The following is a 25,104-nucleotide window of genomic DNA, read 5'->3' as shown; positions in this document are numbered from 1 at the left end:
TAAGCAAAGTCCTAGGAAAACGAGCGAAGGGCTGGAGTGGATGTCTCTCCAGGAAGAGCCCGCGGGGACGCGCTCGGCAGCACTTGCCCAGGACACAGGAACTCGAGGCACCGTCCACGCCTGCGAGGAGGCTGGCCGGGGGCTCTGCTGGTTAGAGCATCGTCGCCGTGCACCAAGGGTACAGGTTCGATCACTGGTCCGGGCACAGACGAGAAGGAACCAGTGAACACACTGATAAACTGAGCAAGAAATCAACGTTCCCCTCTGTCTAAAAAATCACTTAAAAGCAAATGTTGTCGAAGGTGCGGAGAAACCAAGCCTGTGTGCCGGGCTGGTGTGCTGGGAATCCGAACCGGGCAGCTGCCGTGGGCACCAGGTGGGTCCCCCAGAAACTACAGAGACGCCCCCACGACCCAGGAGCCCCTCCCCCGCGTTCACACCAGAAACAGGCTCTCCGACGGCTCCTCGGGCGCCCGGCTCACGGCGGCGGCCCCGCTCCCCACGGTCCACGGGGCCTCGGCCTCAGGAAGACACTCTGACCCCGGCTGCAGCACGAGAGAGCCTCGAGAACACGATGCTCAGTGACACCGACTGTCACAGGTGGACAAACGCTGTGAGACTCACTCACGCGAGGCTCCTGAATTCCCGGGACAGGTGCTCGGGGCGGGGGTGGGGGGTGTCCTCTGTCAGGGGCTGGAGAGCGGCAACAGCTGCACAGTGTGAACGGACCTGATGCCGCTGAGTGGACACTTGAAAGTGGTTAAAACAGTACATTCTAGCCCCAGCCCCGTGTGGCTCAGCGGGTTGGGCAGCGCCCCCTAAACTGGAAGGTTGCAGTTTGATTCCCGGGCAGGGCACAGGCCTGGGTTGGAGTCCAGTCCGGAAGGGGCAGGTGCGAGAGGCACCTGATCAGCGTTTCTCTCACGTTGACGTGTCTCTCCCTCCCTCCCTGCCCCTTTTAAATACGTAAAACCTTCCAAAGGAACAATAATTTTCTACCTCATGGTGCACACCACAAAAAAGCAACCCTGATGAAACTTTCCTTAAAGAAAACACCTGTGTTTCCCAGGGAAGTCTGACTGAGGACACGGGATGTGAGGTGACGGAAACTGTGGGAGCACGGGGACAGGCAGGCTCGGGCGCCCCGGGGGCCACCCCGATCGCCGCGGGGCCGGGACAGCGAACGCGCCCTGAACCCTGAGGCACAGAGGGTGGACACTAAGCCCCACCGACAGCCCCGCACCAGGCGGCCCTTGGCTGCCGAAACTGAACACAGGCGCCACACAGACCCGCCTGCGTGCAGAACCCGGCCCTCTGAGTGACGGGCAAGACAGCACCGCACCGCAGGTCTGCTCGGCTGGGGACAGAGCACTTGGAAGCAGGCACTTTCCACAGAGACACATTAGCTCTACTACCAGAGAACCAACACTGGGTTCTCACCACTGGGAGTGTGACCTGTGGAACCGGCACATGACACAAGCCCTCACCTGGCTCAGCCGCATGTCCATCAGCGTGTTCCGCGCTTGGCCGATCTTCCTCATGTCTAGCTCACCTGTGCCGGGCGTCATCAACCCCGGTGTCATCCCACCTGGGTATGGGGTGTTCAGCCCACCAGGATAAGGTGTGTTGAGACCCCCGAATTGCTAGAGAGAGAAGGGACACAGTACTAGCAGAGCCCCCTCTCCAGTGCCCTGGGCGCAGCTGTGCAGACAGGCTCGGCGGCAGCACGTCTGGCCCCCAAGCTCCCGCCGCGCCCGTCCACCTGCAACCGGACGGACGGGACCGCCCCCGCCACTCTGCAACTCACGGTTTGTCGGGGATCCACCGAAGTGTGGTTCTCTCCCGTCTGCAGATGTTTGGCGAAGAAGCTGTCGGGAACAGGGGTCAGCTTCTCGTAGCGTGGGTTCCGCTGGCGCTTGTTTCTGGCGTCGCCAACCTCTGGGATGCTCAGCCACTCTTCCTCTGTGACTTCCGCCAACTTCCTCTGGAAACGCCAGTGCCCGCATCAGCCCCCGCAGTCCCACAGGGCTCCCCCTGCCCCAAGGCCGACCCATGCTCGACGGTACTGCAATACGGCGGCGGCCATCTGCTTCACTCAAACGGAAGTTGTTGGAGCAGAGGATGTGGCTTAGAAACGTGACGTAAACACAGGGAGACTCACAAAGAGCCTGTGCACAGAGCCCGCATGGGGAGACCGAGGCCGGGACCCGCCTCCACCGTCTGCGTTAAGGGAAGTGCGGTGCCAGTGAGGCCGCCCCCCCTCCCCAGTGGCCGGGCTCTCTGCAGTGGGCAGGCAGGCGGCTCTTACTTTGAGATCTGAGAACTGCTGTTGGATTTTGGGGCGCTCCATACGGTATTTCTCGATTTCTTCTTTCTCCCTTTGCTCCCTGGGAAGTGAGAGGTGAGTGCACGTTAGGCAGTCTGGACACCCCCCGAAACAAAGCCACTTTACCACGTCTCCGTTATAGCCCCAGAAAGGAGGCCTGCACGTGCGCCGCAGCTAAGTCACGTCGGAGCTGAGGCAATGCAGGACACCCCAGCGCTGAGACTCAGCTGCCGACCAACGGGGACGCACAGGAACCTGTCACCGTGCAAACAGGCCGCCTTGCTCCGACTCAGACTCTTGCACTTGAACCCGAGCGCAGCTGCTGCTTCAAAACACCGCAAACCGGCCCCTCCACCTGGCACATGCGCCGGAGGCCCGCGCCAGCGCCTCAGCGCCTCGGGCCCACGGGCCCAGGGGTCCCGACCATCGCCATGCAACTGGGTCCCAGGGCGGAGAGTCCCTGGGCTACTGCTGCCCTGGGACCGGTCCAGACGCTGGGCCGGACTCTGAGGTGGTGTGTGAGCACAGAGCCCCGGGCACTGTGACAAACGAGAGTTGCTGCCAACGAGCAACTCAAACTCCTGACACTGAGGCCACACTCTCCTCCGTGTGGTGGGATCTGAGGGTCCTGGGACAACCACTGCGCGACCAAGAGAGTGAGCCCTCCAAGAGCAGCCGACACAGAGAGGCAGTAGGTGTGCCTGTCAGGTGCTCTGGCCACAGACACTGCCCCTCCAGTGCCCGCCTCCCAGGAGCAGGGAGTGGGACAGGGGAAGGACAGGTCCCACCACCCTGTGACGCGTCTCTTCGAAGCGCCAGCGTCTCGGAAGGCGGCAGAGGCAGCGGAGCCGTAGGAGCCATGTGCGGAGCTGAAGTGACCCAGCTGCACCTGGGAGCAGCAGGGAAGATGGACGTGGCCCAGCTATTAGGCGACAGAACAGGGGTCACGCTGCTGGGTGGCCCACGTGGGAAAACACTGCCTAGTGCAGAGGGTGCCTGGACCCCAAGTGACCCAGGAAACCCTGTGCAGGTGCGGGAGGCTGCGTGCATGCCAGTGAGCAGTCCCCGCCAGACGGCCAGTTTGCCGCACTGCTCCCCCTGCTGGGGCGGAGTTGTCATAACCAAGCTTGAGAACCCGAGCTCCTTCCTAAAACCACTGGATGGGCCAACCAGGACCAGCTTTCAAATGCAAGCCTTCCAGGAAGCCGGAATCAAATCTTCTTCCATTTTCACCTTTACTGAGTTTACAGGGGTGACACTGGCCGACGAAGTCACACAGGTCTGAGTGAGCAGCTCCACCACACACCCCCCATGCGCCCACCACCCGAGTGAACTCTCCTTCCATAGCCGTTGTGCTCGTCAGACGATCCCGGAAACACTACAAGTGCCAGTGCCACGGGAAGTCACAGCATGTGTGTGTGACAGGCAAGAGGAGGGGGAGGCAAACTGAAGCATCAGCTGTCACCACCTGGGCCTGTGAGCGCGCCACCCTCTTACCCCACCCCCGCTCAGTCTCGTTGCTCCAATGCTCCATGAGAACGCACTCTTTAACGTAAAAAGTATTAAAAACTTACAAAGATAACTTCCAAATCCCCCAAAATATGTCGACCAACACCACCACCGCCATCCCAAAGATGGGAACCCTGGCACGTAGTCAGGATGACCCCCCAAGTCTGCCAGGCCCCTTAGCTCCCGAAGCTCCTGCCCAGTGTCCACCCAGCACAGACCAGGCCCAGGGGCCTTGAGGGGGTGCAGACACACGTGCTGCTCTGCGACTGTCCTCCACTTGTGGAGCACAAACGTCAAAACAAAGCCGGTCTTGGAAGTCGGACAGAAACCGTGAGGGGCAGAGGCTGCTTTTACCTCCGTTCCTTCCTCCTTTCATCCATCCTTTTATCCAGAGCCGCGTAGATGGCGTCCGCCTCCTCATCATCCTTCTCGTAGGGCCCGCTTGAGAAGAGGCTCCCCGCGTAGCCGTTGAACTGGGGACCAAGCACAGGGCAGGCTCAGCTCCTGCTCCCACCAGCAGGCCCAGGCACCGCCAGCCGCAGCACCTGCTCAGCTGGATTGTTGCCGGAGACAAACCCAACTCCAGGAACAACAAAACTGCTGTCGAGGGCAGGGCACGGAGGAGCTACCCCTCCAGAGCAGACTAAGGAGCCAAAGGCAATGAGGGGGCTGGGCTGGGCCTAGGCCAGGCTGAGGACACAGGTGGGTCACTGGTGGGAGCCAGCCGCAGCTGCGGGCTCGGTACCAACGGGTCAGCATGCCCCTCCCGGTGAAAACTGCACTAAGGTCACACGGGACGGGGAGAGGCCTGTGACGGCAATGCAGGCATTCTCCCTACACCCTTAGAAGTTCCCTGCAAACGTGGTTGCTTCAGAACAGAATTTTTAAACTCTTCTCCTTCAAGGAAAAACGCCTGACAACACACCAGCGGCCGCCAGCTGGCTCCCTTCTATGGCCTCTTTAACTTCTTTTATTTATTTACTTATTTTTACTTTTTAGATTTTATTTATTTACCTTTAGAAGGGAAGGGAAGGGAACGAGAGAGGGAAAGAAATATCAATGTATGGTTGCTTCTCATGCAACCCCTGCTGGCTGGGAACTGGCCCCTGCTGGGAACTGGCCTGCAACCCAGGCATGTGCCCTGACTGGGAATTGAACCGTGATCTTTTGGTTCACAGATCCTGTGCTCAATCCACTGAGCTACACCAGCCAGAGCCTAACTTCTTTTATTTTTGTGAGTTTACTTGAGTCAAACTGAAGACTCGTGCCAGGGAGCAAGACCTCAAATGCCCCTCTGTAACTTTCAAATTAAACTTGTTCTTGTAACTTGAAACATCTTTTTCCCCAGGGGCTGAGACAAAACACAGAGCAGGGTTGCAACAGCCACACAAACACCTGTCCGCAGAGATGACCAGGTGCACATTTCCTGACGTCTGCCCCGCTCCCCTCCGTCACTCAGCTGTGGAAACCCCAGGGGCAGCTGTGACGGGAGCTGTGCCAACCTCCCACACCGCCTGCTGTGACAGCCTGCAGGCTGAGGGCCGCCCGGCCCCTGCAGACGGGCCAGGCCCCCAAGTCACCTCATCATAGTTGGTGTCATTCAGGTCCTCGTCATCATCGTCTGCAGCCTGGCTCTTCTTCATCTGGTCCCCAACAGTCCTCTTGCCTGGGGGTGCATGTCGGTCATCCACAGGATCATTGGCATCCCGGGCAGGCCCAATGTCCGACCGTGTGGTGAAGCCGGTGGCACTGCAGGAGACCCCGAGAGGCTGGTTACCCGGGTAACCTAGATCTATGTTCTTCCCTCCACACCCGTCACTAATGACACCTTTCCCCAATGTCCCCACAGATGCTGGTGGCAGCGAACCACCTGTGGCCCTGCTCGCCAGCATTTCCAGCCTCTTCTCTTCAAGGGGACACCTTCTGACCCTCCCTGAGGGCTTACTCAGGCTTGCTTTTGCTGCCACACTCCCCAGGGCATTAGACCGCCCTCCTTCCAAGTCCCAGCCCCCACCCCCAACAACCTCCCATCTAACCAGGCCCTCAAACCCAACTTGACCCCATCCGGGTTCCTCATCCGGGCCCTCCCGCAGCTGATCTGGGCTCTTACTGCTGATGGCAACCCAAGCAGACACGGTGGCATCAGCTTGGCCTCCCTCACCCTCCTTCCCCATCCCATCTCTCACCAACCTCTTGAACCCTCCTGCCCAGACCATGGCTCCCATCCACTGGCCAGTGGAGCCACCCTGGACACCAGCCTCCCCTGCTGGCCCACAGCTCTGAGGCTCTGCCTCTCCAAGGGTTCCAGGAACTCCACTCCTGTCACCACCGGGTGTCCTGCTCACAGGCTCCTTGCTACTCCCTAACCCTGCCCATTCCTGCATCCCTAAACACGGCCCGAATGCTAGCACCCCACAGAGTGCCCCACAGCCTGCCAGCTCCCACGTTTCTGAACCTGCTCCCCGTTGTGAGGCTGCTCCTGCACTCTCCTCATCGCTCCTAGCCAACTGCAGGTCCTCCGAAGACAGTTTCCAACAAGAGACCCACGTGCACCGCATAGCTTCTAACACAAGACCCCCAAGGACAGAAACCCAGTAGTTTCCCTTATCACGTGAGTAACCAAACAAACGGGATGGTATGGACTGCTCGCTTATTCAATAGTTCATGGCAGTCGTCTACGGGGCTGGGACGGCGCACGACCCACCGGAGCTGACGGTTTGAACAAGCAGGGTAAGACCACCGACAGCACGAAAACAGAGTGAGACCCTACAAGCTGCTACAGAGAAGAATTAAGGAAACGGACCGATCAAGCCCGTGGCAGGACGGGGGCGGGGGCCTCCTGGCCTGGGATGCTCCCGCAGCAGACACCAAACCACCGGCACCGACCACCGCGCCGGGAGGCCGAGGCCCTGCCCCCCGCCCCCCGCGCCCAGGCGGCAGGTGGAACCTGCACCGGGTGGAAACTAACCACGAAGGACAACCCTTCCTGCAAACACTGAACTAAACGGCTTTGCATCTTGCAGACGCAATGGCTGTAGCCCTCATCTGTCACACTCGCGTCGGGTAGTTTGGATGGTGTGGTCCGGGCCGGCGCCCTGCCCCTTCCCTAAGCGCGCACCGCAGGGCCCAGGTTCCTAGGGGCCAGCTCCGCCCGCCCCCGCCCCTCCCGCGCCCGCCGCTGGACTCACCCTCGGCCCAGCCCCGGCACGTAGCCGAGCGGCGCGGGCATGCCCAGGAACGGCTTTTTCTTCTTGTTCATGGCGCCGGCGGGGACGAAGGCTGGGAAGGGAAGAGGCGGAGGCCACGGCCGGAGGCTGAGGACCACAGAAACCCGGAGTTTCGCAGCAGAGAGAAGTCGCTGGTCCGCCGTCACTCGCGCCCCGGAAGCAGAGCCCGAGGTCTGCACGAGGCCCCGCCTACCTCAGAATTCCTGCGGAAGTTCCGTAACGTACTTCCGGTCGCGGCTAAGGGGCGGAAACAAAGCAAGCGCTAGAGCCACAGCGCCTACTGGTGGCACGGAGGTCGGGCGAGCTGCTGGAAGGGACCGGGACTACTGCGTCCTGGGCGATCCCTGCCGGACCTCGAAACCGAGCCCGGGCGTCCCCGCTGCCTGCTTGTTCTCGATGCTTTTCAGGGACACCTGCTTCTCCCAGCCCCGCTGGCTGCTCTGCCTTAACGAGTCGCCCCGGCCCAGTCGGACCCTAACGCCCGAGTGGGGCTGCACCGCCCCCTCGCTGTGCAGAGCTTTTGCTGGGGGGGGGGGGGGGGTCGTGACTGTGGGCGCCCCGCCTGCGGGTCTCCGGTGAGAGGACTGCTGCCCTGGCTCTCAGCGCTCAGATGCTCACACAGGCCCCACCCACCCGTCGTGCCCTTAGCACTGCAGTGAGGGCGGGAGCTGCAGAGCTGATTGAGGACAATAAATAAATGCCACAGATGTGTCTGGAGCAAGTCAGCTCGTGGTGGGGGCGACCACAGCACACGGGCAGACTCCGTGCAAGCCTCCCCGTGTGTGTTGGTGAGCACGCATGCAGGTGATCATTGTGCTCTGGTTTTGGGCGAACAGGCATAACTGTCCTCTGTATAGTTCTGCACGGCCACGCGTGCCTTTGCTCACTCTGCTGTGGGACACCACGGGGCCCCCACGTGAACCTGGAGGGAGCACACAGGCTCCGGGCAGAGCCAGCACCACTCGGCCAGTTTGGCCTTCGGCTGGACCGGGCAGCCCCCAGGCCCACCCCAGCCCTTCTCCCCGGTGTTCGGGTGTAAACACATCCCTACTGCCTGCTGCATGCAGCCTCTTAAAGCCTCTCTCTCTTCCCCGTGCCCAATCAAGCCCCTTTCAATGCAAGTCTTGGGCGCAGAGTCAGACACGGGGGCTACCGAGGGGAGGGGACAGACCCTGGCGCTACCCCTGGAGTTCACGGCGAGGTGGGGCTAGAGGGGGTCAAACCGACTTCCGGGAGGCAAGTGCCCCCTTGAGGGAGACACCTATGGAAAAATCTGGAGAATTGAGCAAATTGAGGTAGGAGAGAAGGGAAGTGGTTGGAAGAGGTCGGTTTGACCCTTGACCTGGGCCCCAGGGGTCAGAAGGTGGCAGGAGCAGGCAGGGTCCCCCCACCCAACACAAACACACACACGCACATACACAGAGGAGACCAATGTGTCCTTACTTCCCTGACTCTGAGGCACCTGCGGACGCCTGGACCCCTGTCGGTGCAGTCACTCGTCCTTGGAGCTGTGCCCAGGTGCGCAGGGTTGCCCCTCGCCCCCGCAGGCGCCCTTTACAGACGCCGACCAGCGCGCCGCCGACACACCTCCAAGCTCCCGGAGCGCGCCCGGCACTCAGGGCTCCGCGGCAGGTGCCTCGCCGCGCAGACTCGCCGGGCGCGGGGACCGGCTCGGGCGCGGGGCCGGGTGGGGCGGGGCGGTGGCGCGCGTTCCCCGCCGGCCACAAGGGCCGCCCTGCGCCCGGCGAGGGGCGTGTGCGCGGGCCCCATGTTCACGGAGCTGAGGACCAAGCTGAGCCCCCCGCGAGGCCGCGCCGGGGCTGTACGCGCCGGCTTTGGGGAGCGCCGAGATGTGGACGGTGAGCGGGGCTGGACTCGAGCGTGGGGATATCGCGGGCTGGGGGCTTGGGGACCGAGAGGGACGGGGGGGGGGGCGGGACCTGGCGGACTTCGGGCGGCGGCGGCGGCAGCGGCAGGCCGAGTGGGGGGCGCGCCCCGGCCGAGGCGGGTTCCTGGTGTCTTTGTCCTGCACTGGGGGCAGTGGGTAGCGCGGCCTCAGGCCTTGGGGATGAAGGCACCCTTGGCTTGGGGGAGGTGACCGACCAAGCGCTCCCATCCCCGGGCTGGCACCACCGTGCGGTCACCTATTTCTTCGCTCGGAAAAAATCCCTCCCCAGCCTTTCCGTTGGGGCCGAGAGGGGGCCCGAAACTAGAGCCGGCCTCGACCGCCCCCGGCCGCCCCCTCCCCATTTTCTACTGGAATTCTGACTTTGGGGCTAGGAGGAGGGAAGGACTGGCGTCTGGACGGAGATCCCACCCCAAGCGCGGGCCGGAAATGGGCGGGACCCAGCTGGCTCCGGACAGGTGCGGCGCTGGCGGAGGTGTCCAACTGGTTTTCCCGGAGCGGCGCGCTCTCGCCCAGGCCGAGCCCCGCTGAGCGAGCCAAACGACCCAGGTGCCTGTTCCCTGAAAGGTGCCGGCTTAGAATAAGTCTTTCCCACGGTACTAGAAGCCACCTCAAGGCGGCGGCCATACTCTGACCCCAGACCTCAAATTGGGAGTCATCCAGGGTCATCTGATAAAGGAGAATTGGGAGAATGGGAAGGAGATACTGAGTCGAATGACTCAGGGGGTGGAAGGTGGAGTAAGATGCGGGTTTCCCCCATCGCTGAGACCAGGGCACAGGGCTGGCCCTACCCTCTTTAGAGAATGGCAGAGAGGGTCTCATTTTCCTGGGGTAGGGGGGATACCTGGCCTGGGAATCTGATCCTGGCTGCTGAGTCAGGGCCTGGATGCTGTAAAGATGGGGGCAAGCCTGGGCCCAGCTTCCAGTCTGTGCCCAGGGCTCTGCTGACTCGTGGGCATCACACAGAGCCTTCCGCCACCCAAAACTTGATGAGCGTGATGAAGTTGGTGTGGGCGGAGAGAGAGCTCTGGGCACCGCAGTGGGTCCTGGAGCACCTGTCCTGAGCTGGACAGGGACCATCCTGGACGCCCTGTGGGAGGTGGGGGGCAGGAATCCCAGGTGTTGGTGGTCCTGAGTTCAGGCTTCTGTCACACCCAGTGAGCACAGCTGGGCAAGGCCAAGCCTCAGCTCTGTCTGGCTGGATTGGGCTCTGTCTATGAGGGTGGGCAGGCAGGGTGCCCTGGGGCCTCCGTGGCACACAGGACCTTGCAGGTAGGTCCCGTGTATGCTCCCTGGTTTGGTGCGGCAAGGGCACCCAGCCCGAGGCAACGGCGAGGGCAGGGCAGGCCCAGGATAATACGGCCCCAACTGTAAGTCTTGCCTCCCTGGTGAGCACATCCGCTCTCAAGTCTCAGCACAGTCCATCCAGGCCCCTGGAACGTGGGCGTCGGACTCAGAGGGGAAGGTATTCATTCTGTGTCTTTGAGCTGAAGACGGCGCTTGCTGCTTCCTGCTGCCTGTAGGGACTCGGGAGCCACTAGCTGGGGAAGAGGCTCTGTCCTCAGTGGAGAGGAGATGGGCTGAGCAGGGAGAGGAGCCTCTGACCTTGCCCCTGACCACTCTGACGGGGCACTCCTGCTCCACAGCCACTGCCCACTTCAGCTTCTGCCGCACCCTCCTGGAACACACAGTGTCGGCGGAGAGCATCCCCTGCCACCTGCCCAGGACCCCAGGCACCAGCCTCACCTGGCATGACTCCCGCAGCCAGAGGGCAGCTGGCGGCCGGCCGGTCAAGCTCCTGCAGCAGCCTGGCACCGAGGCTGCCCAGGTACCCAGCCACCATGCCCAGCTGGGCCCCTGCCCGCCCCACCCCTCACTGCATCTGCCACCCTCCCCCCGCAGGGCCGGCCATCCTCCGACCGCTGTGGCCTGTACCACACGAGTCCCTCGCTGGGGGGCCTGACGAGGCCTGTGGTCCTGTGGAGCCAGCAGGACGTCTGCAAGTGGCTCAAGAAGCACTGTCCCCACAACTACCTCGTCTACGTGGAGGCCTTCTCCCAGCACGCCATCACCGGTGCCGTGGGCCGGGGGTGGGGGCCCCGGGGGGAGCCCCTGTCCTCTCTAGCTTCCCTCCCCGACTCTCCTCCTGGCCGGGCCTCAGTAGGCTCTGCTTATTTTTGTCTGGCTTCTCCTGGCTTGGTCTCCGTCCATCCTTGTCTCTTCCTGACTCCCCTCATCTCTCTGAATCCATCTCTCTCTCTCCCTCCGCTTTCTCTCTGTCTCAGCCTCTGTGCCGCCCCCCCACTTTGCTCTCTCCCTCCCTCTGCTTTGGCCCCTGATGCCCGTCAAAGGGTGACCTCGGCTCAACCCCTCTCCCCTCACTCCAGGCCGGGCACTGCTACGGCTGAACTCGGAGAAGCTGCAGCGCATGGGGCTGGCACAGGAGGCCCAGCAGCAGGAGGTGCTGCAGCAGGTGCTGCGCCTGCAGGTGCGCGAGGAGGGGCGGAGCCTGCAGCTGCTCAGCCAAGGTCAGTGAGAGCAGCCAGGAGCTCCTGAGAGGCTGGGAGAGGCCTGGGGAGTTGGGCTGCAAGGCCTCCGACTGCAAGGCGGGCAGGTGGACCTTGGGGGGTGGCTATGGGACCCCAGGAAGGGCTGTCCCGCACCCATGGCAGTCTGGATGATGCCAGAGGCCCCGTTCTTCCTCACCTGTCCACCCGCAGCTTCCTTCGGACACATGTCCTAGTGCTGCCCGAGGCCGGAGCCCCAGACCCCAGCACTGTGACCAGAGCCCGTGGCAAAGACGAGGCACAGCTCCTTTCAGACCTTCAAGGGGTGCCCGGGGCTGAGCCTGGCCCAGTGAACAGGTGGGACCAGGCTTGCCTGCTCCAGCCGCCTCTGGTGGTGCACTCCCAGTTGTGCCAGGGGTTGGGCAGTGGAGGCTCTGGGAGTGTGGGCCTGCCTCCAGGACCCGGCCTCCGGCCCACCCCGGGGTGCTGCTGGCAGTGTTCCGGGCAGCCACCTGGAGCCAGAGCAGGGTTTGGATGCTCCCCACCCCCGACTCCCAGGGGTGTGTATTTATATTCCCTTCACCCCTGTCTTCGGGCATCCTGTCCTCTCCCAGGGCCAGAGGTCTGTCTGTCTGCCCACCCGTCCAGTTCCATGCCCTCCCCCCGCCCACCGGAGACTGCCCACAGAGGTGGGGTAAACTGCCCAGCTCCCTTTGCTGGGTGCCCACTCCCTGCCTGGGCCCTGCACCCGCCCAGCCAGGCACCCTGCCCGGCACCGTCTGTCCTTAGGCCTGGGACGCTCACCATGCCGGCAGCTGTTCACAGAACCGAGGAGAGGCAGCCCTGAGCACACAAGACCGAACGCTGTGCAGTAGGGACCCAGCACTCAGTGCCAGGCCGGCCGAGTCCTGGCCCTAGGTTTGGGGACCTTCCCTCCTCTCGGGCTCATGGAGGCCACCCTGGGGGCACATCAGTGGGCGGGCACTCCCACTGCCCCTTGCCCAGGAAAACCCAGGTCTCACAGGCAGGCCACGCCTGCCCCCAGAGCCCTGGCTGCTGACCACCTCTCCAGGGGCCCGAGGGCCTGAGGCAGCGGCCAGTGCAAGCCCAGCAGGAGGACGGGGAGGGCTGTCCTGCATCTCCTCCCTCATGCTCCCCCTCCTGCCACTCCCTGGGGGGCCCAGAAAACCTCAGGGACCGATGAGGCTGAGCCCCATCCCCTCTTTGTGCCCTGAGCCGGCCCCAGCACAGGAGGTAGGCTGTTTGGGGTCCCGAGTGGAATTTGGATACGTGGCCTGGTGCCCCCCATCCCCAGTGAGCCCTGCGGGAAGCCCACTTGTCCTGTCTGGCTGCCCCGAGTTCCCCCCCCTTGTGCCATCATGATGTCACCCTTTCCAGGGGCCCCTTCCTTCTCTGCCCCCTCCTCCCTCCTTTGTCTTGCCCCTGCTCCCACACAGAGCTCCTGTTTTGTCTCCTTGTTTTGTGTTCACTTTTTATATTCTGATAAGATCAGAAATAAACCTGATTCTCAAGTGCCCCAGGGTGGTGTCTGGCTCTGGTCAGCGGGCTTGCAGGAGAGGCCAAGCAGCGAGGAGGGGCCCTGAGTCTGGGAGGTAAGGGTGCCAAGCCCAGCTGCCTCCTGCAGGGGCCACCAGGGGGCAGTGATGCCGCATCCTAGCAGGGTAGGGTACCTGTTTCACCCAGGAGTGGGGGGCGGGGCTGGGGGTGTGTGTGTGGAAGCAGATGCTGGGCTCAGACCTGTGGACTGCACCAACACAGAGTGACAGGCGCCTGGGGCTGCCACCCCAAGTGACAACTGGGAGGCTTCACCCCCCAGAAACCAATCCTCCCCCGGTTCTGCAGGCCACAGGTCTGAAGTCTGGCCACCTGCCCGCTCTCCGCTCCCGGCCCTGGTGGCTGCCTGGGTTCACGGACTCACCACTGTGTCCAGGAAAGTTGTCAGGCTGCCTTCTGTCTGCCTCAGGTCTCCCTCTTACAGGACATTTGTCACTGGATTTAGGGCCCACCTGGATAACGCAGGAGGATCTTGTCTCAAGACCCTTAATCATATTCAAAAAGACCCTTTTCCCAAACAGGGTCTCATTCCCACATTCCAGGCATTTGCTATGGCATCTTTTGGGGACTCCCGTGTCGTCTGCCACCGGGCAGGGGCCTGACATAGGTGTGTTCACAGCCACAGACACAAGCAGTAACAGAGACCCAATGACCTTGCATGACACTGACTTCCAGGCACATTGCAGCTGGAGCACACCTCTGCTGGATCCAGACGAGCCCCGTGCCCTGTGCCCAGGCCCCTGGAGACAAACAGACAAGCACGTTCTCACCCAGCACAGGGCAGACACCCTGACACTGCTGTCCGCAGAGCGTGCCCCTGACCACACCTGCCGGCAGCAGCAGATCCCAGCCACAGGCGTTCGGACTGACACGGGGGCAGCTGACAGTTCTGGGTGTGCTCCGGACGAAGGCCCTTCCCTCTTCCTCCCAGGGTCACACGGGCCTCTCTCTTACCAATGACGGGCCCCCCACCAGGTGTCCTCCCCCCCCCTCCTTGCCTTGGCTTCTAAGTGAGCACCTGTGCTAGCCTTGAAAGAGCGGATTTCAAGGGGCCCTTCAAGATCAGATCCCAAATGCGCCATCTTTGGAGCTGTGCCCCCAAGCAGTGCCTGCTCCAGGGTGCGGTGGGGCTGTGCAGTGTGAAGGCCGAGTGGGCAGGGCTTCAGGGAAGGAGGTGTACCTTATAACTCGTTTCCCAGTGGGCCCTCTTCCCCTCACTCCCGTGCCTCCTGTGGAGGTGCTGTCCATCACCCCCAGACCTGACAGCAGCTTCCAGCAGGGGGCCAGGTTCAGGGGCACAGAGGAGCAAAGCGGTGGACAGCCTAGGAATACCGGGTCCCCAAGCAGACAGGCTGGTACCATCAACGTCAGTAACCCCAGTGGAGAGCAGTCCTCACAGGCCAGGAGCCAGCGATCCCCTGAGGTTGGCCACGGAAAGAGGTGGCCCCAGGCTGGCTGGCAGAGAGGCCGAGTCCTACTTTGCAGGCCCAGGGCTCCCATTGCCAGGAGCTCAGGGTCTCAGAGGACGGTGGGTGGCCCCCCTTCCCAGGGCCAGGACGCTGAGGCATCCGGCGGCTTCAGTTCGAGCGCGCTGGGCTTGGGGCAGGACCCTGTGCCCTTATGGTGCCTCAGTTTACCTCACTGTATGAAAATAACGTCTCCCGCCCTCTGGGCGGCACAACCGGCCACTTTGCACTGGAGCCCGGGCAGACAGATCCGTCGGACCACGCAGCCCCACGAGCCCGCGGGCCCGCCAGGCCCCCAGCCCCGGGACCCGTCCCTCCCGGCGCGGAGCGGCAGCAGGAATACCGCGAGAGTTCGTCCCCCCCGCCCCCCCCCACAGTAAAACTGTCAAAGGTGGGAGGGGCGGGAGCGCGCATGTGCGCAGCGCGGCGCGCAGCCTGCGCCGCCCGGACCCCGCGCCCGCACCCCTGTCGGGCCAGTCCGGGCCCCGGCCCCCGCCCCGCCTCCGGCCCGCTGGGCGCCGCAGGTAAGCGCCCGGCCGCGCCCCCGGCCCAGACCCCGGCGCCGCCCCCGCACTGGCCGCGCCCTCGATCCTGACCCCACGCGCAGGTCGGGGGGGCGCCGCGCCGAAGCCCCCGCCTGCCGCCCCCCCTCGCGCCCGGACCCCCCGCGCCGCGCCCGGCGCCCCGCGCCGGCGCCGCGCTCCAGCCTCCTCCTTCTCCAGAAAAAGTCGCCATTTTGGTTCACTGCCTTCGTCCCCCCTCCCCTGGCGCCCGCGATCGGCCCTTCCGGGGCCAGGCCGGGGCCTCACCCCGGCCGCAGGTGACAGGTGGGTGGCGAGGCCAGCCGCCAGGTGTGCATCCCCGGGCCGGCCTCACCCGCGCGCCCGGACCTGAGCGGGGGATCAGGGCCCAGCGGCCTTGGCCCTGCCGCGGTCCCGCTGCCTGTGGTCAGCGCGGCGCCCACCTCGCCCCAACCCCCGCGAGGGTCCCTCCTCTTCGTCCTTGCTGGGTCCTCCCTGAGAGTGGAAGCTCTTCCTCCTGCTGCGAGAGTCACAGGCCCCGGATGGAAGGAGGGTCTCTGTCTCCCAGGCCAGCCCTGGCTCCAGGCCCCCCAACTTTGAATTCTCCACCCAAGCTGAAGAAAGACTGAAAAGGGGGGTAGTTTCCAGCCCCCAGGACACTTGGGGTCACCGTGGGGCCGGGGTGACTGATCTTGGCATTGTCTCCTTTGGAAGTTGCAGTGTGAGGACTTGTGGAGAAGTTTGCTTAGACCCTCAGGCCCAGGATCCAGGCACACCCTTGGCAACAGGCAGCGACTGTCCTGACCTCTGACCTCAGCCTGCCCAATAGCTTCTGCTCCCCGGTAGGCACAGCAGCCCTCTCCTATCCTGTCCAAGTGAGCCGGAAACCACCGCCGGGGAGGGGTAACCTGCCCCCCCCTCCCCCCGCCCGGGGCAGGCCAGGGCTCTGAGTCCCTCCAGTTCTCATGCCCACAGAGCCCTGCTCAGGGACGGGGTGTTCCCTGTGGCCTGTGGCTGGTGGTCTCTGGAGTGGTGCTGCGGACCCTGTAGGTGGGGGGAGAGAGAGGTCACCTACGGAGGGTGGAGGTGAGGAAGTCAGCCAGGTAGAGCGTGGCCGAGGGACCCTGGCAGAACAAACAGAGACAGAGCAGGTAGGGTGGCTCTACAGGCATGGGGACCAGAGCAGGTACCATGGCGCCCTTCGCCCTCCACCCACCCCCTGCCCCGGGAGGGGTCCCCTGCAGCTGGGACGTGGACTCAGGGCTTCAGTGCGCACGTTGGCTGCCTTCCGTCTCGGTCCTGGGGAGAGGGGTCCGGGGTAACCGCCTGAGCAGCGTAGCCTTGCCTTGGGTCCGGCTGGGGCTGAGAAGTAAGGCATCCCCAGGTGCTGGGCCGGGACAGCCCGTGCGCCACCAGACACACTGGTGTCATCCCTGGCTCCCGGGAGGGTGCCGTTGGCCTGCTGCCCCAGCACCCGGCCTCTGCCTCAGCCTCCGGTCCCCTCCCGGGGGTGAGGTGTATAGCCATTCGCACGCTCGGGCGCTGTGTCTAGGACAGAAGGAGCCCATCAGACTGGCAAGGGTCCTGGGACAGGGTCAGACTCTCCCAGGCTGCTGGGGTCTCCTGGGGAGACGTCGGCTGGGCCAGCACTGAGCCCAGAGTGCCTGGTCGCCTGCTGGCCCGTGGCCCAGAGCAGGCCATCTGGGGGCGGGTGCAGGCAGGCTCTCAGGTGGGCCTCCTGGGGCCGTGCACTTGCCTTGCAGTGATGTCTGACCCCTTCTGTGTGGGAGGTGGCCGCCGGCTCCCGGGGTCCAGCAAGAGTGGGCCTGGCAAGGATGGCAACCGGAACGAGGTCCGGCTTCCTGTGCGGCGTGACCCGCCGAAGCTGGGTAAGAGGGTCAGGCCGAGGTCACTCCAAGCTGTCATGGCCATTGCTGGGTGCAGGCCACCTCCTGGACCTCCAGCTCCTGGGTGCCACCCTGAGAGCTTTCCCAGGGTGGGGGTAGCCAGGGACCCTGGATTCTCATCCTGGGCTGACAACCTTCCACCCCCCATGCCTCAGCCACGGGGGCGCGAGGCTCACCGCAGCCTCCTAGGAGGCAGGCGAGGCTACCGGGCGCACCGGGCCAAGCCCCACGCGCACTGTGTGCCGCAGGGTTGCCGGTAGCCCGAGGGGGGCAGACAGTGCCCAGCCAGGCCCCACTCTGCTTCGAACCGGGAAGTCCAGCCGGCGACAGGACAGAAGGGAAGAAAAAGGGGCGCCCGAAAGCTGAGAACCAGGCCCTCCGAGACATTCCCGTGAGCTCCCTGAGGGCTGGGGTGGGGCTTGCATTGGGACCCACCTACTGAGGCCGCCACCCTGCCTTTGCCTGCCACCGCACGTCCGGGACCAAGCCCACATCAGGGCCACCATGTGCCCCAGGGGTCCATGTCTGTGGGGACCCTAGAGCAGGTCCCGGTTGCTGCCCAGAGCGGCCAGGATCTCGCCGCAGGCCCAAGTGGAGGGGCCTCACGGCGCGCTGGCCCTGAAGGCCGGGCAGGGCGTTGAGCCGGGGCCCCAGTCAGCAGCCCCCCCTTTCCCACGCCAGCTCTCCCTGATGAACCAGTGGAAAGACGAGTTCAAAGCGCACTCACGGGTGCAGTGTCCCAACTCAGGGTGCTGGCTGGAGTTCCCCAGCATCTACGGACTCAAGTACCATTACCAGCGGTGCCAGGGGGTAAGGGGCCGTGGGTCAGGGAGGAGGCCTGCCCCAGCTTGGGCTGCGTCTGCACGGAGCCCCAGGCAGCCAAGCCCTCACCTGCCCTCTCTACCCAGGGCGCTATCTCCGAAAGGCTGACCTTCCCCTGCCCCTTCTGTGAGGCCGCCTTCACCTCTAAGACGCAGCTGGAGAAGCACCAGATCTGGAACCACATGGACCGGCCTCTGCCTGCCCCAAAGCCTGGGCCGGTCAGCCGGCCCGTCACCATCAGCCGGCCCGTGGGGGTCAGCAAGCCCATCGGAGTGAGCAAGCCTGTCACTATTGGCAAACCCGTGGGTGTCAGCAAACCCATCGGTATCAGCAAGCCCGTGACGGTCAGCAGGCCTATGCCAGTCACCAAGTCGGTGACAGTCAGCAGGCCTGTGCCGATCACCAAGGCTATGCCAGTCTCGAGACCTGTGCCGGTCACTAAGCCCATACCAATTACCAAGCCCGTGCCAGTCACCAAGTCTGTACCGGTCACCAGGCCCGTGCCGGTCACCAAGCCTGTGCCGGTCACCAGGCCAGTGACTGCAAACAAGCCAGTACCGATGACAAAACTCGTGACAGTCACCAAGCCCGTGCCGGTCAGCAGACCCATTGTGGTCAGTAAGCTGGTGACGGTCAGCAGGCCCATCGCCATCAGCAGGCACACGCCGTCCTGCAAAATGGTGCTGCTGACCAAGTCCGAGAACAAAACTCCTCGAGCCGCAGGGAGGGCCAGCGGGAAGAAAAGGTAGGGGTGCCGTCCCGGGCGGGCTGGGGTGCTGGCCTGGGATGCGCCCTCTGGCCCCTCACCTCCTGCTTCCCGCAGGGCTGCGGACGGCCTGGACAGCTGCCCCCTCCCACCCAAGCAGGCGAGGCCAGAGAACGGGGAGTGCGGCCCGTCCACCGCTGCCCAGGGCTCGGCCCGACAGCCCGGCGTGGACCTCGGCAGTGGCCCCCTTTCCCTGAGCAGCAGGCCCCTGGGGGGCAGGGAGGCGCCGAGGGCCACAGGCCCCACGTCCCTGCCTGAGGAGGGGGCTGAACGCACGAAGCACAGTAAGACGGGGGGGGGGGGCAGCCAGGGCAGGGGTGGCCGGCCTCCCCACGGTTACTTGACCAGAGTCTTGGCCCCGTCTCCTCTCCCCCGAGTCAGGAAGGAAACAGAAAACTCCCAAGAAGTTTACGGGGGAGCAGCCGTCTATCTCAGGAACGTTTGGACTCAAAGGTGAGGCCCTGCTGGTGGGCACCTGTGGGACTGGGCTCGTGCACAGGTGTGCCTGTGCCTGCCGCCCACACCTGTGCCACCTTGCCTGTGCACACAGGCCTGGCCAAGGCGGAGGACAAAGCCCGAGGCTACCGTGCCAAGAAGCAGGAGGGGCCGAGTCCCGAGGACATTCGGAAGAAGGTGCCGCCCCCCACCAGCAACATCAGCAAGGAGGTGACGGCCCCTGTGGCCCATTCAGCCCAAGGTAGGGGCTACTGTGGGGGGTGCACGTTGCGGGCCAGCCTTGGCTGTGAGGCCAACCCTGGACCCCACGGACTGGGTGCTGAGTGTGGACCCTGGGCCCTGCCTCCTCCCCACAGGTGGCCCTGAGGAGCAGTGGCAGCGGGCTCTGCACGAACGGGGGGAGGCCGTCTGCCCCACTTGCAACGTGGTCACCCGAAAGACCCTGGTGGGGCTCAAGAAGCACATGGAGGTGTGTCAGAAGGTAAGGCTGCCCCCGGGGCTTCAGGGGGGAGATGCCGTGGGGCAGCTTCTCATGGGTCACCTGTCTGCAGCTGCAGGACGCCCTTAAGTGCCAGCACTGCCGAAAGCAGTTCAAGTCCAAGGCTGGTCTCAACTACCACACCATGGCCGAACACAGTGCCAAGGTACGCCTGGGCCCAGCTGCCCCACCCTGACCTTGACCCCAGGCCCCCACTCCACCTCACCCCACCCAGCTTGCCTAGCCCTCAGCACGCTGAGCCTGCCCTCGGACACCCGGACACCCGAGGTCCCAACGTGGGCTGGGACCTTGTGGGTGCGGGAGCGCTGAGGCCGGGCCTGCACCCCAGCCCTCTGACACCGAGGCCTCGGAGGGGAGCGAGCAGGAGGAGCGGGAGCGTCTGCGCAAGGTGCTGAAGCAGATGGGGCGGCTGCGCTGCCCCCAAGAGGTCAGTGTGGCCCTTAGGGTGTGGGGGTGGTGTAAGGTGCTGTGGGGTGGTGTGGGGCGGCACACAGCCCCTCGCTAGCCTCTCAACGCCCCCTGGTCCCCAGGGCTGTGGGGCCGCCTTCTCCAGCCTCATGGGCTACCAGTACCACCGGCGGCGCTGCGGGAAGCCGCCCGGCGAGGGGAACAGCCCGTCCTTCCCCTGCACCCACTGCGGCAAGACCTACCGCTCCAAGGCGGGCCACGACTACCACGTGCGGTCCGAGCACACGGCCCCGGTGAGCGGCCAGGCCCCCTGTCCTCCGGGCGCTGAGCACGCGTGTCCTCCTCGTGTGGGCCTGCACCTGCCGGCCTGGGGCTCCCATCACTCACCTCGGCCTCCGTCGTGCCCTGCAGCCCCTGGAGGAGCCCCAGGACAAGCCCCCCGAGGCCGAGGACCTGTTGGGTGTTGAGCGGACTCCCAGCGGCCGCGTCCGCCGCACTTCAGCCCAGGTTGCAGTGTTCCATCTGCAAGAGATTGCGGAAGATGAACTGGCCCGGGACTGGACCAAGCGACGGATGAAGGAGGACCTGGTGCCCGAGACGGCGCGGGTGAGGCCTGGCCGCTGAGCCCCCCGTGGGGTCCCCCGCGATGGCCCTAACCACCCCCCCACCCGCCCAGGCTATCTGCGTACTTCCTGGGGGCCGGGTCTCCCTGCAGAGGGTGCAGCTGAGGGCTTCCATGGGAAGCGGGGGTGGCTCTGGCTGGGCCCCCGAGGCTTACCCCAGCGCCCACCTGCTTCCATAGCTCAACTACACTCGGCCAGGCCTCCCCACGCTCAACCCCCAGCTGCTGGAGGTGTGGAAGAACGAAGTCAAAGAGAAAGGCCATGTCAACTGCCCCAATGACGTGAGCCAGGGCAGGCTGCCGAGTGGGCGTGGGGACACTGGGATTGAGGGGCAGAGGACCCAGACGTGACCCTGGGTGGGAGCCAAGTGGCCAGGCTGCCTGTGGTCCCTGGGCCCTGCTGGCAGAAGGCCTCCGCCTCAGCCCCGGAGGCCCAGCCTGCCCACACCCCAGGGCTCCCGGGCTCCCCACTGACTTGCCCAGAGAGGCTCAGTGTCCTTGGGCTGGGCTGGGGGCCGAGCATCTGCCGGGAGGCCCTGCCCATGGCTGTCTCCCGCCCCAGTGCTGCGAAGCCATCTACTCCAGCGTGTCCGGCCTCAAGGCCCATCTGGCCAGCTGCAGCAAGGTGAGCCCCGGGCCCTCTGCCTCCACTGTGGCAGGCAGTCCCCCAGGGGCCCCCGTGTGCAGGGCACGTGGTGCCGTCCCCAGCCCTAGCCATGGGTTAGTCAGTCCCAAGTCGTCCTGCCCACAAGGGTTCCTCCTCTCTGGGGTACAGTGAGCGCCCTGACCCGGCCAGCTATGCTGTGGCCGCTGTACCCTGTCGCTGCGGGTGGGGGTGGGGGTCTGGTCCGACACCGGAGGCCGGGCTGCCTGTGTCCTGCAGGGAGACCACCTGGTGGGAAAGTACTGCTGTCTGCTGTGCCCAAAGGAGTTCGGCTCCGAGAGCGGCGTCAAGTACCACATCCTCAAGGCTCACGCGGAGGTGGGTGGCTGGGGCCTGCTGCGGGGGGCACTGTGGCGGGGCGGGGTGGCCCTGGAGGACGCGGAGCCGGGGCAGAGCAGGGGGTCCTGTTTGAGTGAGTGGCCAACATCGGAAGACTTGGAAGCTTCTCCCCAAGGTGGCTTCCAGCGTCCCCGGGAGAGCCAAGACCCTCCAGGGCTGCCCCCCACCTCCCCATCCCAGGCCCCCATTGCTGCTCTTCTGTTCCCAGAACTGGTTCCGGACTTCAGCAGACCTGCCCCCCAAACACAGGAGCCAGGACTCACTGGCGCCCAAGAAGGAGGAGAAGAGTGTGGTCGGCGGGAAGAAGCGGGGCCGCAAGCCCAAGGAGCGGCCCCCCGAGGAGTCTGCGCCCAAGACGCCCCCCCGCCAGGATGACTGGCCCCCAGGAGGCAGAGACAAGGGGGCCCGGGGCTCCAGTGGCCGGAAGGTGGGAGCTGGCAAGGCGCCCGAGAAGTGAGCATGGTGGCTGGCAGGTGGGTGGGGCCCAGTCCCCACGCTGGCCCAGCCCTCCTTTGTCCAGGGTGGGGTAGGGAGCTCTAGGACGTCCCGCCCTCCAGTTTCACACCCTCGCCCGTCTACCCCTCTGTCCAGTGGGGTCAGCCAGCCCCACTCCGCTTCCTGAAGGCGGCCCTTTCCCTGTGCGGGCCACTACTGGGCACACTGGGCCTGTGGCAGCCACAGAAGTGCAATGGCCTGGAGGGACGGGCAGGGGCCCGGGGCTGTGGGGCGCTGCATAGCGGCCAGGTGCCCTTTCTGTTTCCTCAAGCCCAAGGCTCGGGGGTCCCTGGTTCTGGGCTGATGAGGGTGCCCGAGCAGCCTGGCCTCTCTCCCCAACACTGGAACCCCAGCACCCGCAGCTACCTCCCAGGACAGACCCCGAGTCTAATCGCTGCCGTGCTGACCTGCCAGTCCGTGCTCCTCGCCCTCCCCGCCTCTGGCTCCTCCGCTTCTGCTCTCTACCTCTGCAGGCCCACCCCCTGCCCCGCGGTGTGACTGCTGCCGTGCTTGAGCCCGTGCCCACTGGCCTGTGCCCATCCTGGTGGGGGCAGCGGCCCCCCTTGCGGGCTCCCTGCCATCCCCGTGGTGCTCCCTGCTTGCGGCAAGCGAGGACCCCTGGTTTGCCCACGGGCAGGGCTGCAGCAGCTGGGGCCACGTTGAGCCTGCTCCAGCTCAGCCGAACACTGAGCTGGTTGGGGCAGCCTGATAGGTTAGAGACTGGCCAGTCTGGGTGCTGGGGCCGCCCTGGGGCTGTGGGCATGCAGGGCACGGGGCTGGGCCCAGCTCTGAGGAGTGGCCCCTGCAGGAAGCAGCCTTCTGTCTGCCTGGGTTCCTTCGGGAGCCCCTACCCCTTTGTATCTGCCCCTTCGTTTCTGGTTCTAGCTGTGGTCTTTTCATAGGAGAGCTGAAGGCCTGGGAGGGGGCTTGGCTAAGCTCAGCGAGCTGATGGGAGCTGGGGGCTGTCTTGGCTCCCTTTGGGGCCCTGAGGATGGCTAGGTGGCAGGTTGGGCAGGGTTCAGGCTGGAGTCCAGCGTGCCTGGAGGAGTGAGCCAATAGCTCTGGCCTCCTCCCCGGGCCCTGCTTCCGGCTGTGACCTTGCCGGGGGGTGAGGACGCTCAGAGCTGCTGGGGTTGGTTGCAGGCTGTTCTCCACAGGGGGGTGGGGGGCTGAGGGCGCGGCCTTGCCGATCCTGGATGATGTGAATTTTGATATTTGCCCGTGTGCGTGTGTCTCCTGGGTGTGTCGTGGGTGCCAGTCTTGTTCCTGTGACAAGTAACAACCTTTTTTTATTCTGTTTTTTATACAAAAACTTACAACAATCTGACATTTTGGTGCTAAGGGTTTCCTGGTGCCGATGCTGGGTCTGGGGGCTGGGCCAGGGTCCCTGGGGTCCCTCCCCTGCTCAGGGAGGCAGCGCCCACTGGGCACCCCCTGCACCCCAAGCTGCTGTCCTCACCCAGCCCCGGAGAGGAGGGGCACCAAGCTGGGCTCCCCTCTCCTGGCCCTGCAGTAGGAGGACAGACTCCAGGGGCCGGGGGGCCGGGAGGCTGAGCTGCTTCTCTCTGGCTGTCCAGAGACTCTGATTCTGGGCAGCCAGGGCCTGGCGTTTGAAGGGGGGGGCAGAGAGGTGTGCTGTGCCCCACTCACAGCCGTGGGCAGGCAGGTGGGATCCGGAGTCAGAGTCAAGGCAGGGCAGCACGGGCTGGGCTGCAGGGCAGGAGGGCGTTCTTCCCTGGGTTCTGGGAGTCACCGCGGTGCACGGCTGGTAGAGGCGGGGTCAGGTGGCCACCTCAGGGGTGGCCCCAGGAGGGGAGGAGGAGCAGGTGTGGACAGCAGCCCCCAGGTATACTTGCTCTGTCTTTGTCACCAATGGCTGGGGGAGGTCAGACCTCAACACCTCTGCTGGGTGGACAGCTGCCCGCCCCGGCCTCTCAGGTACTTGGCCCTTGGGGAGTAGGGGGCTAGACTTTGCTGGGGGGTATTTCCAGGTCACCCTCCGAAGTCCACAGATGGTCCCCGGTGTGGGAACCCGCCAGATGTATGGGAGGAGGTGGGGTCCTGGGTAACTTGATGTTTAGCACTTTAACCCCCTTCTTTGTCTTTAAAGTGGGTGTGGGGCTGCTGCCAAAACCGGCTACTGGGCTGGACCCCCGTCCCCCCTCCTCCCTCCCTGCTTCCTGGTGAGCGGCATGGCAAGCTGGTCTGCAGGGCCTTGACTGACACCTTCAGTAAGGGACTGGAGTGGCAGACTCCAGGGCTCAGTGGGCGAGGACCCTGCTTGGGACCCAAGCCCAGGACATAATGCCAAGTCCCCTTCTGAAGATCTACCTCTGGCCTAGCCCACCCCCCTTGTCCTGAGAACAGGAAGGGGCTGGCTCAAGGGGCCCACACTTCACACAGAAATAGGATGCACTTTATTTGCTTGTGCAAAGGCAGATGAGGGTGTCTCCTGGTGTGACCAGTGGCCCTCCCAGCCATAGCTCCCATCCCCGACCCCCCCAACCTTTCCTCTGGTTCAGAAGGGAAAGAACCGGTGCACCCTGACCCACGGAGGGCAGGGCTGACCCCTGTGGGTCCTCGTTCTGCCCGCCTCAGGAGGCTTGTCCTGGAGCTTGGGGGGTGGGAGTGTTCGAGGGGACCGACTTGCACCTCTGGCCTGACAGCCACGCGTCTTGTACTTTGGGTTTCTTGGTTTGGTTTTTTAAATGCCAGTTCTCCGTACATAAGTGCATTTTGAAAGAGAGGCTCCAGCTATCACTTGTAACCATAAATATACATATATATTCTATCTACAAAGTGTTTATTTGCAAGATGTTTTGACGGTAAGCTCGGGCCCGGCCCGCCTTGTGACCATCTGTCCCTGGTCCTCGTCCCTGCCCCTGGGCCCAAGTGGCACAGGGGCAGGCCATCAACTGTATGTATTAAAAAATACTGTATCAAATAAACGTTTATTGCCTTTTTTCCAGGGGTTGTGTGCGGCTAAGTTTGTGATAATACGCGGGGTGGGGTCCTTCCCTGGGCGGACGAAACCCCACACCCGGCCTGACCGCCCTACTCTGATTTCGGGGTTGTTTGGCCGCAAGGCC

General features: G+C 64.3%; 3 protein-coding genes across 5 annotated transcripts in view; 2 read left to right on the top strand and 1 right to left on the bottom strand.

Moving 5' to 3' along the window:
* PRPF6 (pre-mRNA processing factor 6) overlaps window positions 1-8,643 on the bottom strand; it is a 29,102-nt gene extending 20,459 nt beyond the window's left edge. The window contains exons 1-7 of the mRNA XM_037161596.2: window positions 8,506-8,643; window positions 7,024-7,299; window positions 5,416-5,584; window positions 4,190-4,308; window positions 2,309-2,387; window positions 1,808-1,984; window positions 1,488-1,643 (exon numbers count right to left, since the gene is read on the bottom strand). Coding sequence (XP_037017491.2) covers window positions 1,488-1,643; window positions 1,808-1,984; window positions 2,309-2,387; window positions 4,190-4,308; window positions 5,416-5,584; window positions 7,024-7,094 — 771 coding nt within the window. The 5' untranslated portion in view covers window positions 7,095-7,299; window positions 8,506-8,643. The remainder of the gene's footprint in view (window positions 1-1,487; window positions 1,644-1,807; window positions 1,985-2,308; window positions 2,388-4,189; window positions 4,309-5,415; window positions 5,585-7,023; window positions 7,300-8,505) is intronic.
* Window positions 8,644-8,691: 48 nt separating this feature from the next.
* On the top strand, window positions 8,692-12,983 carry SAMD10 (sterile alpha motif domain containing 10). The gene is made up of 5 exons (XM_037161601.2): window positions 8,692-8,921; window positions 10,615-10,796; window positions 10,871-11,042; window positions 11,356-11,496; window positions 11,689-12,983. The coding sequence occupies exons 1-5, from the start codon at window positions 8,831-8,833 to the stop codon at window positions 11,709-11,711; spliced, it is 609 nt and encodes a 202-aa protein (XP_037017496.1). The 5' UTR covers window positions 8,692-8,830; the 3' UTR covers window positions 11,712-12,983.
* A 1,937-nt stretch (window positions 12,984-14,920) lies between these two features.
* On the top strand, window positions 14,921-24,983 carry ZNF512B (zinc finger protein 512B). Of its 3 annotated transcripts, XM_037161597.2 has the most exons (18): window positions 14,921-15,040; window positions 15,752-15,879; window positions 16,801-16,926; window positions 17,193-17,335; window positions 17,626-17,754; window positions 17,853-18,511; window positions 18,590-18,816; window positions 18,914-18,985; window positions 19,083-19,229; window positions 19,345-19,469; window positions 19,540-19,632; window positions 19,816-19,914; window positions 20,018-20,188; window positions 20,307-20,501; window positions 20,698-20,799; window positions 21,080-21,142; window positions 21,401-21,499; window positions 21,729-24,983. In XM_037161597.2, exons 3-18 carry the CDS (start codon window positions 16,803-16,805, stop codon window positions 21,975-21,977), a joined length of 2,697 nt encoding a protein of 898 aa, XP_037017492.2. In that variant the 5' UTR covers window positions 14,921-15,040; window positions 15,752-15,879; window positions 16,801-16,802; the 3' UTR covers window positions 21,978-24,983. The 3 variants fall into 3 exon arrangements, with proteins under 3 accessions (XP_037017492.2, XP_037017494.2, XP_037017495.2); XM_037161599.2 differs by lacking the exon at window positions 17,193-17,335; XM_037161600.2 differs by lacking the exons at window positions 17,193-17,335; window positions 17,626-17,754.
* Window positions 24,984-25,104: the final 121 nt, after the last annotated feature.

Source organism: Artibeus jamaicensis, unplaced genomic scaffold (assembly GCF_021234435.1).
Source record: "Artibeus jamaicensis isolate MK-2021 breed Jamaican fruit bat unplaced genomic scaffold, CSHL_Jam_final contig_685, whole genome shotgun sequence".
Taxonomy (NCBI): domain Eukaryota; kingdom Metazoa; phylum Chordata; class Mammalia; order Chiroptera; family Phyllostomidae; genus Artibeus; species Artibeus jamaicensis.
The sequence above is the reverse complement of the archived record's forward strand: the minus strand, read 5'-3'. Positions and strand labels throughout refer to the sequence as shown.